This window comes from Artemia sp. Qi Xiang Cuo, chromosome 13 (genome assembly GCF_049724085.1).
Source record: "Artemia sp. Qi Xiang Cuo chromosome 13, ASM4972408v1, whole genome shotgun sequence".
NCBI lineage: Eukaryota > Metazoa > Arthropoda > Branchiopoda > Anostraca > Artemiidae > Artemia > Artemia sp. Qi Xiang Cuo.
This window is the reverse complement of record NC_142806.1, coordinates 67,287,950-67,304,757: the sequence shown is the minus strand read 5'-3', so window position 1 is coordinate 67,304,757 and position 16,808 is coordinate 67,287,950. Positions and strand designations below refer to the sequence as shown.

The following is a 16,808-nucleotide window of genomic DNA, read 5'->3' as shown; positions in this document are numbered from 1 at the left end:
ACTAATCCCGAGCCAGAGCGACGCAGGAGCCAGCTTAAGTGAAAAAAAAACTACAACAAAAATCACTACTTGGGTTTTTAGCATTGAAAACTAAATATTCACATTTTTCAGCATTAAGCACGATGCCAATTTTTTCCAAAAGCTTAGAAACCAACTGGGTACACTTAGCTAGGGTGAATTTTGAACGGCTAATAAGTAATAAATCATCTGCATAAGCAATATAAGATAAACTAGTTAGACCCGTAAAACACGACGGAAAAATACGAGAAAGCACAGGGTATAAACAAGCATTAAAAAGGTATGATGACAGAACCCCTCCCCGCCAAAGTCCAGACCGAATTGGAATATTACCAAAAAAGATCTCTCCTGACCGAAGTCGAACATATGAATTTGCATACCAAAAACGAAGGATACATATAACAGATGAATTCACCCCAAGCTGGGTAAGAGAATACCATAGTTGGCTGTGACAAACCGAATCAAAAGCTTTTGAAATATCTAACGCACATAAATGAACTTCAGATCCATCTTTTTGTGCTTGAATTAAAAAAGAAGTAAGAATTCGATGCGCATGTTGGCATCCAATATTTAGTTTAAACCCAAATTGATTGGACACATAATCAACTTTTGGAAGAATTTCAGGAAGCAGGACATATTCAAAAACTTTGCTCAGCGAACAGGCTACCGTAATAGGTCTATATGATGCGCAATTAGTCGGATCTTTCCCACGTTTAAGAATTGAAGTGACACTCCCGTACAAAAAAGAATCAGGGACCAAAGACGTACATAGACAAATTTGAAATAATAACTGCAAATGATAAATCAATTCTTTCGAATCAATATGAAGGTTAAAAACACTAATACCATCAATATCACAGGATTTAGATTTTAAATTCTTAACACAATGAATCACACGGTCAGCAGAAACGGGAGGTACATGGCCTTGGTAAATTTTCGCAGGTAATACATAAGAACAGAGGTTAACAAATTGAGAGTGAACCGCATAATTCATAACATTAAAAATCTTATTATAATGATTAATCCAAGAGGTATTAGGGATCCGATTGGTATTAGGAGGTGAATCAAATTTCGCAACATTAATCACTTGTTTCCTCTGACTAGAGGTCTTCGAAAATTCTACACCATTGTACCTTAATTTGTGAAGATAACATTTAAACTCCAACTTCGTTTTCTGTTTAATGTCAAAAAGGTGACCCCTTAAAGGGCGATCGCACGCTATCCAAATTCTAAGCCACAATTTTGCATGATTTTTCGCAATTTTTAAATCAGGGTCAGATTTCCATATCGAACCTCTAGTCTTAAGCTTAAAACGACAAAGCGGGACAGCTACTTCTTCAGCTTTTTTCAGGCAGGAAACAATCTGGCTGTAATATATATTAAGCTGAACTCTAGCTTGTGGGGATATAACGCTGGTACAGAGTAAATTAAATGAAACTTTAACTGTAGACAGAATAAGAGCAAGGGTAGATAGATATAGAGGCCAGTCCGCTTTATTCCAGTCTCTTTTGATTATCCACTTTTTGTAATTAGCACATAAGTTCTGTTCAGCCCGAGTCGGATTGATGGTGACAGTGGCTGAAAGGGGCAGATGGTCATAATCACGTTCATCCTGGTCAATGTGAATATCACTAATAGAAATACCAGAAGAAACAACACAGTGATCAATATCAGACAATGAACCGCTATTATGTATGTATGAATGGGATGCATCTTTATCCAAAACCCGATAGCCATTAGGTAGCGAATCCAAAAATAAATCAGTTCGTGTTGAGGTAGAGTTTATATCACAGTTCATATCGCCTAAAAGGATCCAATCCAATCCATTACTCTCAACTAATAAGAAGGGTCTTTAGCGAAGCACATGGTTTAGTGTTCTTGGTTAGAGAGGGAAATTATCTTTGGTCGCATGGGAGGTATACATTAATAGGAACTAGGTTAGCAAGACGGATTGCAATGAAATAATCACAGTCACGATAACACACAGGGGATATCGGGAGTAGTTTATGTTTTAATAGGCAGGCCAGCCCGCCTGAAGGTCTCCCAGAAGTTTTTCGGGCACTTCTAGCAAAAATCAAGTGTTCTTTACTCCTGCGAAGGGAGTTCAAACTGAACAAGGGCAAAAGATGTTCTTGCAGAAACAAAAAGGTTAAAATTAGATAGTTTCTGGTTCAAAGAATCATCCTTATCCTTTGTTCCATTTATGTTGAATGAGCATATAGAAAATTTAATTTTAATAGTCATTTTCTTAGCTGACTAGAATGTTTTACTACAGCATTACGAAGGATTCGGCATTTTAGAGAAAATGAAACATGATTGCCATGACAATTAGCACATTTAGGGGTAGCCTGGCACGGGGAACCGCGCGACGATTCATGCTCTTCTGCACAGCGGGAGCAACGTTTAGGGTTATTACCAGACGATTTCAAGAGATTAGGCACTTGATAATTATAGGAGCACTTCGGTTGACACTAGAACTCGTGAACACAGACAATCTCCTAGCCAACTTTTACACCAAGCTTCACTGCATCAACTAGAGCAATTGCATTTTCAAAAAACACTTTAGAAGCAAAAGAATTGCCAATTCGTTTTGCATCCTTAATATTGCCACAGCCAATTAGCATGCTCATGTCAAAGACATTTGATAAACCTTTCACAATACCTATATATTTTGTTTCATTTATTTTGACGTCATAGTTGCTCATAATAGAGGGAACAGAATCGCAAAAGTCTTTAGCAACAGTCTGATCAATCCACACCACCAATTTATTGCTTGAGGGCTTTATGCTATGAATACAATTATGACCAGGTATAAAGTCAATCACTTCACGGCGTTTTACAGGATAATTAAGCTGAGATAGAACTTTTGAAATGACAATAATGGCCTGATCATCAGCGATTGGCTGGGGCCTGGGGTCACTAAGAGGAGGGAATGTTAGATCATAAGACACAATTTTCTCACGGATTTGCTTGAGTTCGGAGTCAATGTTTAGAAGCCTTGATGCGAGGCTTGAATATGCAACGGCTGGAATGACAGGAACCTCGGTAGGCAAAATAATCACGTAAGTAGGCAAAATAAAATCATCAGACTCGCATTTCAGAAAGGTCTCAATTATATTTTTTATGTGACGGTAATTAGCTAGATCACCTTGCCGTCGAGGCACACGTTCGCCCACGAACACTCGAGACCATAGGTCAGTTTTAGCTATCATAAAAGACTTTTCATCCAAAAAGTCACCCGCATGTTTGGCAATAATTTCATTATCCACTCCTTCATGAAAATTCGACTGCACAAAGTTTAGCAGCGCAGAATGTACAAACTCCATCTTAATCATAAATATGTTCAATTTACATCACATTCATCCATTTTAGTAGTAAATAAATTCAAGTCTAAACTAGTTACAATGCCAAAAACCGACGCCAATATAAACTCAATCCAATCAAGCAGGCAGTGACGTCACAGCTTTGTAGTCCGAGAAATTGTTTTCAAGGTCACTGAATTAATGAGATTTCCTTTATTGGATGAAAGTCACTGAATTAATCACAGATAGACTGGTTATAAAAAAGTCTCATGGGAATTTGGTTGGGAATAATCCACACTATAAAATAGCTAAATAATCCAAGTTCAAATTCAAGGTTGATTATGAAAAGTCCATGGGGAATCACAATTGAGTCTTACTGTATAATGAGACTATATCCAGACTACATCTAACAGAGGTGTTCACAGTATGAACTCTCAATAAAGACTGATGGAAATTAGAGTTCAAGTTCATTTATCAGAAGAAATTCAATAAAAACTAAATTCCAAAAAAATCCCTGTGGTATTATTGGCCTGGATTGCATCTTTGAGGTGGACTATCTCTTCTCTAGCAACCAAGAATTGGTCTGTCAACTGTCTTTTAAATTAAAAATTGTCTTCTTAATTTTTTGAAGACTGTTTTAACTTGGAAATAAAATGTCCGAATAATACTTCTTAGAACCTACTATTACATTCAGAAATTGTTGAACGACAGGGAGACGAAGTTATTTAGATAATTATAAAAAAAAACACTCCGGATCCAGGTAAAATCAGAAAAAGTGGCTGTGAAATGAACTTTCTTTAGATTTTAAAAACATGTTGAAGTTTCAAGTTTGAAGTTTCTTTATTATTAAGAAATCAATCAGCAACTACATTAAAAAAAACAACAACAAAAAACATAGCAGATTTTAGTGGTCCAGTTTGTATCGTAAGAGTGGGCTATCCCTTCTCAAATAGATTATTATTGATTAGGTAGTTTTCTTTCAAAAAATAAGATCAAATGTTTGACCTGTAGGCCATGAATTGGTTCAGAGGATTTCGATTTGGCAACCCAGTAGAAGGAATAAGATTAAAGGTAAATATAGATAAGAAATAATATATTTATTGCTTAGAATATATAAAAAAAAACCTTGAAGAACTAATTGGAAACAACAGTGATGACAGTAGTCAAATATGGCTTTGAAGCATAGGCGCTCCGAAAAATGGACGAAAAGTTGCTAGATTTTTTCCAGAGAAAATGCCTACGGATTGTTTTGGGTACTCGGCTGACTGGCCGTATTTCAAACAGTAGATTGTACGACAAGTTTGGTCCAATCCCGCTTTCTAGGGCTTTCATGAGAGAAAGATTGAGATGGTTTGGGCACGTTGTGATGATAAAGGATAGCATATTGCCAAAGATTGTCCTTTTCGGCCAACCTTCTAGGGCTAAATGGAGAGCAGGTCGTCTGCGATGGGGGTGAAAGGATGTCGTGAAGCGAGATTTAAGGGAAATGGAAACTTCCTGGGAAGATGTAAAGAGGGAGGCTTAGAATAGATGAGGAGGGAGGAGGTGGTTGCGTAGCTGTGTTGGCCTCAGGCGGCTTGGTTCTGCGGTAAGTTCTTAGTAGTAGTAGTAGTGAAGGAACAATAAAAGCAAAAATGGATCACGAAGCGCAAAAACGTGAAATTTGGCAGCGTCAAGTATGACAAAAACGACATTAAAAATAACTATACAAATATATGTCTGAAAAACAAAATATTATTAGCCAAAATGAATCAAATTCTATTTTGAGTATAAAAAACAGGTTAAGAAAAATCCAATGTAGCAAAGCAAATCTGTTTAGCTTATACAACTAAATATAGTTTCCATCAACTTATATTAAAATAGTACTTTGTTTGGGTTTGTAGCGGTCTGCTGACTTATCTTAACAACAACAATTCCATTGAGATTTTCAATTACTCACAACTTCTCTTTTTTCTCACAGGTGGCATGTAATTTTAAATTTTAAGATTCAGCAGCGTTTTTTTCCCTATATGGCAGAAAACATTAAAATGTGCTATGAAAATAAAAAAATTAGAACATTTTTTGGGTCGTATTCACGCACATTTCAAATTTTATCAAAAAGAGTGCCTAGGAAATGACTAAGGAATTAGTACTTAATATATTTACGTAATTTTAGTGCCTTCTACTAGAAGCTCTACTATTGAGAAAGCAAAGAGCTAAGAATCATTTAAAATACTTCATTTTCATCTTTTTTTAGGTGTTGTAATTGCCGTGATAGGATACTACTTATTTGAAGCAGCATTCGTATGGCTGGCATTAATGGGCTTTGATGTATACATAGCTTTAAGGTAAATAACATTTTAGCTACTGTCAATAAGCTACGAGACAAAATTTCTTATTAATATTTTTTTTTCAATTTAATAATATAAATTACCTAAAGTCCTCCTTTAATAATACAAATTACCTTAAATCCTCCTTTAATAATATAAATTACCTTAAATCCTCCTTTAATAATATAAATTACCTTAAATCATCCTTTAATAATATAAATTACCATAAATCCTCCTTTAATAATATAAATTACCTTAAATCCTCCTCTACCGCCACAGCCATCCATGGAATATAAAAAATGCCGCCAGTCTCTCAGCATGTGTACCCTTATTCAAAGACCTTGCCAATGGGGTTGGATCGTTACGTGAATGTTAGACACAAGTCCCGTTGATAGATGCAACGCGAGGTCTTCCTTGGTCTACCTCAACTGCGGATTCTCTGAGGTTGCTCCTCTGAGATTTGTCTTATGATCCTATCGTCCTTCATATGAATGACGTGCCAAAGGCGTCAACGTAAAGCCCTGAATGTAAATTTGCTTAACTTTTTTCTTTAATAAAATATACTTTAATAAGAGGTTTATATTTATTTCTATCACTACATATTTATTTATTTGAAGACCCGTCACACAAAAGCAAGAACACGGAGCAGTAAAAGAAAACAAAATAATAAAACATTAAAGACAAGAATCAAACACTTCACTAAATACATCATAAGCAAATATACAAAAGAAACCAGAATAGAAAGAAGACTTCTATGCGAACGAGTATAAACAGAAACATTTACTTTATAATGTGGCCATAATCTTACCACTGCAGGATATGACTCCAGTCGTGTGACAGTTTAATGACTAAAATTCAAATTCAATAATCAAAACTCAATAATTAAAATTCATTAAATTAAATCATTAATTAAAATCATTAATAAGATTAAAATAAAAAAAAATCATTTATCATTAATAAAAATCATTATTTAAATTAAAATTAATTAAAAAAATAATGAAAAATAATTAATAAAAAATCATTAAAATAAAATAAAATTGAATAATTAAAATTCATTAAAATTCACTTGTTGAAATGGCAGTAGAGGGATCAGATATATCTCTTTTGCTCGAAATTTTTCTTGATTAATTGCAACCATGCCTACCTTTGGATATTCTATGCATTATAGTTTTGGCTTTTTTTTCTTGGTGGTGGACACAAGCCTATACCTTCGGTAGTATCAATAAAAGAAACAAATGGTGGTAAACATGGTCAACATGTCTCACGGTCATTTTGAAAACGTCGCCCACTATCAATATCGCCATTCTGGACTGATGTACTTGCTCACTGTCTGTGTATGTGTGCCAGGCATTAGAAACTGTGACAGAAACTCCAAAATAGCCAGAAGGATCAGGAAATGGTCCTTCATTGGGTAAAAGTAATAGCATGACACCCCTTTCAACTGCGCAGAGGTGTTTCCAGTGACATAAATTTATTGAAAGGTAAAGTTGTGTCAAAGCGTCACTGACAACCAATAAATACGACTCTTTCTCAAGTAAAATCAGATATTTACGCTACTGTTGGTTCAAATTTGAGACAAATGGGACAGTTATTTAGTTTTACAGATCTGGTGCCATTTTTTGGCTACTTTTGGTCCAAATAGCGATACTCGGGTGTAACGCAAATGAGAGTGGCAGACGACTTTTTCCATTTCGAAGTAGTTCTTCAAGTTTTTGGATTCTTATTTTACGAAAACAACTTTTAGCCAATTTTACTATTACATTTTTGGTTCTTTTCCGTTTTCTTCTTCTTTCCTTACTACTAACTTTAAAATGTATTTCAATCGTTTTTCGTGCTCATTTCGATCTCCCTTAGCTTTTCTCTTCTTTTTAGCAGATTATTAAAAAAAAAAACTTTACCACAGAAGAAGTTTTTCAAAGAAAAGAGCTACATTAAACCAAAAATAAGTGTAAAACGACCGTAAGTCACTACCAATAAATTAAAGAAACCCAAAACTAACAGAAATTACAATAGAAAATCAAGTCAAACTCAAAACTAGCAGAAACAACCCCGAACAGGAATAGAGCTAACAAACTCTGTACATTCCAAAGACTAGGATGTGTTTTGAGTTGTTTTTGTGTTGAATTTTGACAAAATACGCCACTCGTGGGGGTATGGATTTAGTGATTTACTCAGAATGTTGTTGCAAACCTTGGACTGGATGACCTTTATTCCCTTTTGAATCAGAATGCTTGACCAAATACCTTCCTGGGCCATGCGTTAAAAATTGAGTGCAACTGTTTTGAGCCCTAAGACTCAAAACAATTTCATTTGAAGCAATGTATTTTTATTTCTTACAACACAAAAAAAGGAAGAAAAGTAACACACAATAATAGCCAAGATTTCTAAAAAAAAAAAAATTAATGTGGATTGACAGCTTAATATATGCTGGTATTCATTCCTAAAAGTCTCTACAATTTTAGATTTATTAAAATTCTAAAAGATAAAACATTTAAAATATATTTTGGTAGGAGTAATCTCGTTTCCATGAACACTCTCAAACGTTCTAGAGACGTTGCTCATAAGCCATTTTTTGCAGCCTGCTTTCATATAGCGCATTTAGATTAACTTCAACGTATAACCCTACATCCCCTGAAAGTTTCACCTTAATGACCTCAACCATTCTAATAGTATCGTCGGTTTGCCCTTTTAATAACCATATTTAGTTAAACATCTGTCTCAACGTGCCCTAACACTTTGAACTTAATACCTTTAGCCGTTCTTAAGATATCGCAAATACGCCCTTACGACAAACTTTGATCCATATAGTGTCTTTTGATTAGTTCTAACTCCGCGATAAAATACTCTAACATTTTTAAAGTAACACTGCTAGCTGTTCCTGGGATATTGCATATACGCGCTTTTGAAAACCTGGATACACTAAGTACCTTTTGATTTAATTTTACACTCCCCCTAAACCTCCCCTAAAAAAACTTGATACCCTCTTCTGTACCTGAAACATAATATATATGCCATTTTGACAAACAGGGTGCACTTAAACTCTTTTTATTTAATTCAGTAGTAGTGGTAGTAGCAGTAGTAGCCCTAACAGCTTCTATTTAATACCATCAGCTGTTCCTGGGACATCCCTCAAACATCCTTTTGCCAACCTGCATCCACATAGTACGTTTTGATTTAGTTTTACTCTCCATTAACTTTTCCTGACAGTTTCAACTTAAAACCGTTGTCCAGTCCTAAGATATTCCACCAATGTCATTTAGACGACCTGGATACATTTAAACCATTTTGACTTCAATAGTAACAATACCATTTTGAAGTTCAATAGTAACAATAGCAGTGGAAGAAGTAGTAGGCATAGTAGCAGTAATATTAGTAGCCCTGAAAGTTTTAGCTTAATGTTCTAAGGTGTTGCTGGGATATTGATGATTTACACTTTTGATAACCCACAGGTGCATACAGTAAGTTTTAATTTATTTCAACATCACCCTCAAAATGGCTTGAAAGTTTCAACTTAATACTATTAGCCGTTCCTGAGATATTGCTAATAAGCCCTTTTGTCAACCTGCACAAACATTTTTTTTTCTATTTATGTTAACACTGCCCTCAACATTTTCTGAAAGTTTTCCCTTAACAGTCTTAGCCTGAGCGACAGCAGTATTCGTGGTAGCAGCAGTAGTAGTAGTAAGAGCAATGAGTTTAGTAGTAGTAATAGTACTAGTAGTATTATTAATAGTGGCAGTAGTAGTATTCACATAGTACCTTTCAGGAAGTTGTTTTGATTTGGTTCAAAATACTCCTCAACTTTCGATAAAGAATACCACCTAGTACCCTTAATACTTAATACTCTAAGCTGTTCCTGAGATGTTAATGCTACGTCCTTTTGACAACCTACACACACAGTGTGTTTTTGTTTAGTTCAACACTCCCTGAAAGTTTCACCTTAAAACGCTTACCCTTGGGAGTAGTATTAGTCGTAGTAGACGCAGTAGTGCCTTTTTAGTCAATCATTCCCCTCAATATGCCCTGTAAGTTTGAACTAATTCTAAGCAGTTCCCAAGATATTACAGGTATACTCTTTTGACAATCATAATCTTTTGCAGGCACATAATGTGTTTCGATTTAGTTCACCTTCCCCCTCAACATTCCTTGAAATTCTCCCCCTAGGACCCTTATCCTCCGTAGTTGTCACAGTAGAAGTAGTAGCAGAAGTTGTAGCAGGAATAGTAGTAGCAGTAGTATGCACAAATTGCCTTTTGACCAATTGAAATTTCCCCTTATCGTGCCTTAAAAGTTCTAATTTGATACACTAAGCCCATCCTTAGATGCGTCTTATTGACAACCGGAATGCACATAGTGTGTTTTGATTTAGTTCGACACTCCACTTATCATTCCATGAAGGATTAATCTTAACGTCTTGATCATTCTCACAGACCAAGGATGAAGCATACCCCCCCTTTCCTAATAACAAATAGGAAAAATAAACGATGGACTGTTAACTTACAGCCCTTCTCCCAAGGTTGTATGGATCGTGTCTCCCCCGGTGTATAGTTGCTGGATCTTTAAACTATGCTGAACATTATGGCTATCTAAAAATTTAGATCGAATGTCTTTGGAGAACAAAGGAACGTATATGGTGGAGGGGGAGGGCTTACCCTACAATCATTTTTTACTCCTAAAGAGCACGAAAACTTATAATTTTCAATAGAATGAGCCTTCTTGGAAGTTTCTGCGACAACTCCTTCTGTACGAGGTGCCTTGGTAAATAAAATACACAGAGCCCACTTTGCTCTTTATCTTGTTGAATTTTACACTACATTTAAAACTTATTCACATTGTTCAAAGTATTGAGACACCGCTTAAAATTGACATCTAATAGTAAATATTCGGTGTGACAGTGGTGTGAAATTACAAGGGTTCAAATGTGTTAAAAGGAGGCATCCAGGTTTGGGAAATATATGTTTATAACCAATAACTCTTTAATGAAGTTTTTAATTTCAAAGGGGGGAGCTAAAACCAAGACCCCTCCCCACTCCCAAATAAATCATTAGTCAAAATACTGGCTATGAGTTTTGGATTCTGTGGAAGGTCCTTGACTTCTTGGTTACACATTTGAGATGCAAGTATATTTACTGCGTTTGCAAATAGTAAAAAAAAAAAAAAAAAAAAAAAAAAAAAAAAAAAAAAAAAAAAAAAAAAAAAAAAAATATATATATACATATATAAACATATATATAATATATATATATATATATATATATATATATATATATATATATATATATATATATATATATATATATATATATATATATATATATATATATATATATATATATATATATATATATATATATATATATATATATATATATATATATATATATATATATATATATATATATATATATATATATATATATATATATATATATATATATATATATATATATATAATTCAAATCTATTCTCTGTAGCGGCTCAACAATTGGAAGTTATAGACGGAGAACAAACTACAGGTTTCTGGTGGTGTATTCCCTATTAGCCTGGGGTCTATCGGCAATAATTGTACTCACAGCAGTTCTCATTGACACAAGTGATGCTCCTTACTACGTAATCCGACCTTACTTTGGAGTGACTTCTTGCTGGTTTTGTGAGTATTTCCTGTGATTAACCATCCTTAAACTTTACTAAACATCTCTCTGTGGTTTTTCAGGACCCCACGAGCGGCGAAGAAAAACAGTAATTAAAAGGAACGCATCATTTCTTCCCAAGCGAAAAAATAGTTTTCCTTATTTATCGAAAATGGGGCTTTAATTCTTCTTTTCGGGGTTTTTGACTATTGCAATTTCAATAATTTATTTCTTTTTCGATTTGGCACCATTTTCGAGGGATTTCAGGCTTCTTTTGATTTTCTGTAAGTTTGTTTTCGGCGTAAATTTTTGCTATTTTTACAAAACACACTTTAAAATTTTTGGTTTCTTCACCCTGGAGTTCATTCTTTAAATCTTCGGTTTATAGCCACTACAGCCATTGTTGTTGATAGCTGAGGATCTATTAACGAGCCAGATCTCAAATAAATGAATAATATATATAATTTGTACATCTAGGGTACACAACCACTATAGCCATAGCTGTTGATAAATCCAAACTCAATTATATGAGTGTTGTTTTCAAGTAGTGTCGTACACTTTGTTTTTGCATCTTTTTTTAGATTAATTAAAAAAAAAACTTTCCAAAAAAACAAGTTTTAAAAGAAAAGTAAAGGCCACTTTAAACTTAAGCTAGGCAGATACAAATACCTTCGAAAATTCAAACTCAAAACGACCAGAAATTACTATTAAAGAATAAATAAAACCCAAAACGAACAGAAATTAAATAAACGATCATAGCAAAAACATACAACAAGTAATGATATAAATGAATAAATAGACCTTAAAGCGAGTAATGCTTAGATTGAAAATGAAAATCAAGCTTAAGACGAAAAAAAACAAAGAAGAAGAAAAAAAGAAGAAAGAAATGGCGAGAAAGAAAGAATAAAAGAAAAAAAAAGAAAAAAAGAAGAAAGAATAGCGTAAATAGCGTGAAGCCATTAATAAAGGTCGAAAAGGTAATCTATAACCTTAGTATCGGAAGTAAAACAGATTAACTCAAATCACAAGCAAACATTTACCGCAGATATCATAAAATAACACTAAAAAAAAAAAAACAGTGTTATATTTCATGCAAAAAAAAGTGAAAAAAAAGGATAAACATCCTCTAGAGCCATTGTCGGCACATAGGCCATCAAATCAGTGTTTCACTTGCTGCGTCTTTTTACAGAGACAAATTCGAAGCTTTTCACCTAACATTGCTACAGTAAGAATCAACCCCTGGGCCCCATATAGCCAAGCAGAGCATCAATCCACTGTGCAAAAACATGGCAAATATTATATTTGTGGCAATTTACGGCAATATGGCAATTTATGGCAATAGTATAATACATGGCAATTAGTATAATAGTGTATAGACAATGCTTAACATCACTTCTGCAACCTAATATGGAACTTGAAATTAGGAATCACAAGTCAAGTGTAAGAAATAGCGAATTTATTGCAGTAGTCAAGTTACAATTTCATATTTCTGACTCTAAAACCAAGAATAAGCCCCGGCAGGGGAGCCTCAACAAGTGGAAAACAGATAGATCTTTAACTCCTAATATAAGTTTAAACTACCGTACAAAGGGTAACATCAAAGTTAACAAGTTTTCCCTTATTGTTTAGATGATCACAAGAAAATCCTGGCTGCCTATTTGTACGGACCGGCCTGCATTTTTCTAGTCCTCAATTTATGCTTCTTCTTCTTACTAGCAAGAAAACTCTATCTGGCCAGCAGAAATTCACTGAGGCTGTCACCTGGAGAAGAAGGAAAGGGGAAGGAAAGGTAACTACATTTCATATAACGTTTCAATTTGTTAGTTTTGAATTATAAGAAGAGGAACACGGTGTAACTTTGCTATTTAATAGCGTTAAGCCATTCAAGAAAAGTTGAAAAGGTAAACTCTAACCTCAGCATCGGAAGTGAGAAAGGTTCACTCTAATCGCAAGCAAGCATTTACAGCACATGTCATAAAATTGGCCTAAAAATTGAACAATACTGTCGTATTTCTTGCAAAAAAGGGCGAAAAAGGATAAGAATCCTCTAGAGCCACTGTTGCCGCATAGGGTACAAAAATTTAGGTTGGAATTAGCTGACGTATGGCAATGGGGTAAGGAACACTTTGGATTCGGGGGATGATCCACTAAATTGGGCTAAAACTTGTAGATGCAAGTAAGTGCGTGACTATAAACAAAGAATGATTCAACCCGAAAAAAAATATAGTGGCAACAGAAAACTACCATGATATTACGTAAGCAATTCTTAATAAAATCAATTATAACGGTTTATGTGTAACCCAATATGAAATACTAGTAAAATATTCGTAAATAATTTAAAGAAAAAAGGAAACAAAATTAAAAAGTATACAATTACTTAGGAGAAAATAGGATAAATGACAAGAAAATGGCTCAAACCTTGAAATGGCAAACTAAGCCTTCAATTCCCAATTTTTTTCGGCCGTGGCCTGGAAAGGGGTTATAAAGTTTTTCGTAGCCAATCATAGGCAGCCCAATCGCGCTGCCTGAATAAAGAATTATGTTGACAAAATGTGTTATTATTATCTTTTTTCACGTACTAGGGCACTCCGTATCGAACGAGTTGTTGTAGAAACTTTGAAAAGGGCTCATTCGATTGGAAATTGGAATGGCTAGTGCCCTTTTTAATAGTCGAACGTGAGGAAGGTAACTAACACCTATTCCACGCCCTCCATTTCCCCAAGCACATCTAATCAAAATTTTGAGATAGCCATTTTGTTCAGCGTACTTGATTTCCAAATAGAAACTGGTTTTGAGGAGGACACTCCCCCAGAGCCCTCAGGGAAAGGGTTGTAAGTTATCCCCTGGGGGCATATAAGAGTTTTTATAGAAAGCATTGTCCTAGAAACTTCAAAAAAGGCTCATTCGATTGGAAATTCAAAGGGCTAGTGCCCTTTTAATAATCGAAAGTGATTACAAGGCAACTAATCCCCCTCTCACGCCCACCTTTTCCCCAAACACATCCAATCCGAATTTTTGAATAGCCATTTTGTTCAAGCAGTTGAAAGTTCTGGAAACTAGTTTTTTGAGGATGACACCCCCCCCCCCACCGCCCTAAGGGCAAGGGTTTTAAGTTTAGCCCTGGGGGCATTTATGGTTTTTACAGAAAGTGTTGTCTTAAAACTTCAAAAAGGGCTCATTCAATTCGAAATTGAAATGGCTAGTGCCCTTTTCAATAGTCGAAAGTGATTGGAGGACAACTAACACCCCTTCCACGCCCACCATTTCCCCAAACACATCCAGTCAATATTTTTAAACAGCAATTTTGTTCAACGCAGTTGAAAGGTCCGAAAATTATATCTTTGAGCTTGACACTCCCCCCACAGTCTTCAGGGCAAGGGTTGTAAGTTATGCCCAGGAGGACATATAAGGTTTTTATAGAAAGCGTTGTCGTGAAATCTTGAAAAAGGGCTCATTCAATTGGAAATTCAAAGGGCTAGTCTCATTTTTAATAGTTGAAAGTAATTGGAAAGCAACTAACCCCTCCCCCCCCCCGCCCTCACGCCCACCATTCCCCCAAACAGTTTTGGGTGACTTTGTATCGATTTTTTTTCCAAAGTAGGGCACTTCGTATCGACGGAGTTGTCGTAGAAACTTCGAAAAGGGCTCATTGGATTGGAAATTGAAATGGCTAGTGCCCTTTTCAGTAGTCGAAAGTGATTGGAAGGCAACTAGTACGCCTTCCACTTCCACCAATTCTCCAAACACATCCAATCAAAATTTTGAGATAGCCATTATGTTCAGCATTTTTGATTTCCAGATAGAAATTATGTTTTTGAGGTGGACACTCCCCCACAGCCCTCAGCGCAAGGGTTGTAAGTTATGCCCTGGGGCAAATAAGGTATTTATAGACAGCTCTGTCGTAGAAACTTCAAAAAGTGCTCATTCGATTGGAAATTCAAAGTTATAGTGCCCTTTTTGATAGTTGAAAATGATTGGACGGCAACTAACCCCCCTCTCACGCCCATCTTTTCCCCAAACATATTCAATACAAATTTTGAGACAGCCATTTTGTTCAACGTAGTTGAAAGTTCTGGAAATTAGGTCTTTGAAAAATGACAACACCCCCCCCCCCCCACAGGGCCAGGGGTGTATGTTATGCCCTGGGGGCATGTAAGGTTTTTTTTATAGAAAGTGTTGTCGTAGAAACTTGAAAAAGGGCTCATTTGATTGGAAATTGAAATGGATAGTGCCCTTTTTAATAGTCAAAAGTGATTGGAAGGCAACTAACACCACTTCAACGCCCACCATTTATTCAGACACATCCAATCAAAATTTTGAGATAGCTATTTTGTTCAAAGTATTTGAAGGGTCCGGAAATTACATCTTTGAGGATAACAACCCCCCCAAAGCCCTTTGGGTAAGGGTTGTAAATTATTCCTTGGGGCCATATAAGGTTTTTATAGAAAGCGTTGTCTAAGAAACTTCAAAAAGGGCTCATTTGATTGGAAATTGAATTTTCTAGTGCTTTTTTTAATAGTCTAAAGTGATTGGAAGGCAACTAACACCCCTTCTACGCCCAACATTTATCCAGACACATCCAATCGAAATTTTGAGATAGCCATTTTTTTTCAAAGTATTTGAAGGGTCCAAAAATTATATCTTTGAGAACGACAATCTCCCCCACAATCCTCAGGGTAAGGGTTGTAAGTTATGCCCTGGGGGCAAATAAGATTTTTATTGAAAGCTTTGTCATAGAAACTTGAAAAAGGGCTCATTGGACTGTAAATTCAAAGGGCTAATGCCCTTTTTAATAGTCGAAAGTGATTAGAGGGTAACTGCCCCCCCCCCTCGCACGCCGACCGTTTCCCCAAGCACATCCAATCAAAATTTCTAGATGGCCATTTTGTTCAACGTAGTTAAAAGTTGAAGAAATTAGGTCTTTGAGGATGATAACCTCCTAAAAGACCTCCACAGGGCAAGGGTTGTAAGTTTTGCCCTGGGGGTATATAAGGTTTTTATGGATAGCGATGTTGTAGAAACTTCAAAAAGGGCTCATTCGATTGGAAAATAGAAGGGCATGTGCCTTTTTAATAGTCGAAAGTAATTGGACGATAACCAACGCCCCTCTAACACCCACCATTTTCCCAAACACATCTAATCCAAATTTTGAGATAACAATTTTGTCCGAAGTAGTTAAAATGCGGAAATTATGTTTTTGAGGATGATACTCCCGCCAGCCCTCAGGGCAAGGGTTGGAAGTTATGTCCTGGAGGCATATAAGGTTGTTTTTTTTATAGAAAGCGTTGTCGTAAAAACTTCAAAAAGAACTCGTTCAATTGGAAATTGAAAGGGCTTGTGCCCTTTTCAATAGTCGAAAGTGATTGTAGGGCAAGTAACCTTCCTCTCACGCCCAATATTTCCCAAAAATCATCCAATCAAAATTTTGATATAGCCATTTTGTTCAACGTAGTTGAAAGGTCCGAAAATTATGTCTTTGACGGTGACACTCCCCCCAGCACTCAGGGCAAGGGTTGTAAGTTTTTCCCTGGGGACAAATGAGGTTTTTA

At 35.6% G+C, this 16,808-nt stretch overlaps 1 protein-coding gene across 1 annotated transcript in view; it reads left to right on the top strand.

The window, feature by feature from the left end:
• Positions 1 to 16,808, top strand: part of LOC148945575 (G protein-coupled receptor Mth-like) — an 87,543-nt gene that overhangs the window by 21,359 nt on the left and 49,376 nt on the right. The window contains exons 5-7 of the mRNA XM_089099087.1: positions 5,557 to 5,647; positions 11,104 to 11,279; positions 12,889 to 13,048. Of these exons, the coding sequence (XP_088955213.1) occupies positions 5,557 to 5,647; positions 11,104 to 11,279; positions 12,889 to 13,048 (427 nt within the window). The remainder of the gene's footprint in view (positions 1 to 5,556; positions 5,648 to 11,103; positions 11,280 to 12,888; positions 13,049 to 16,808) is intronic.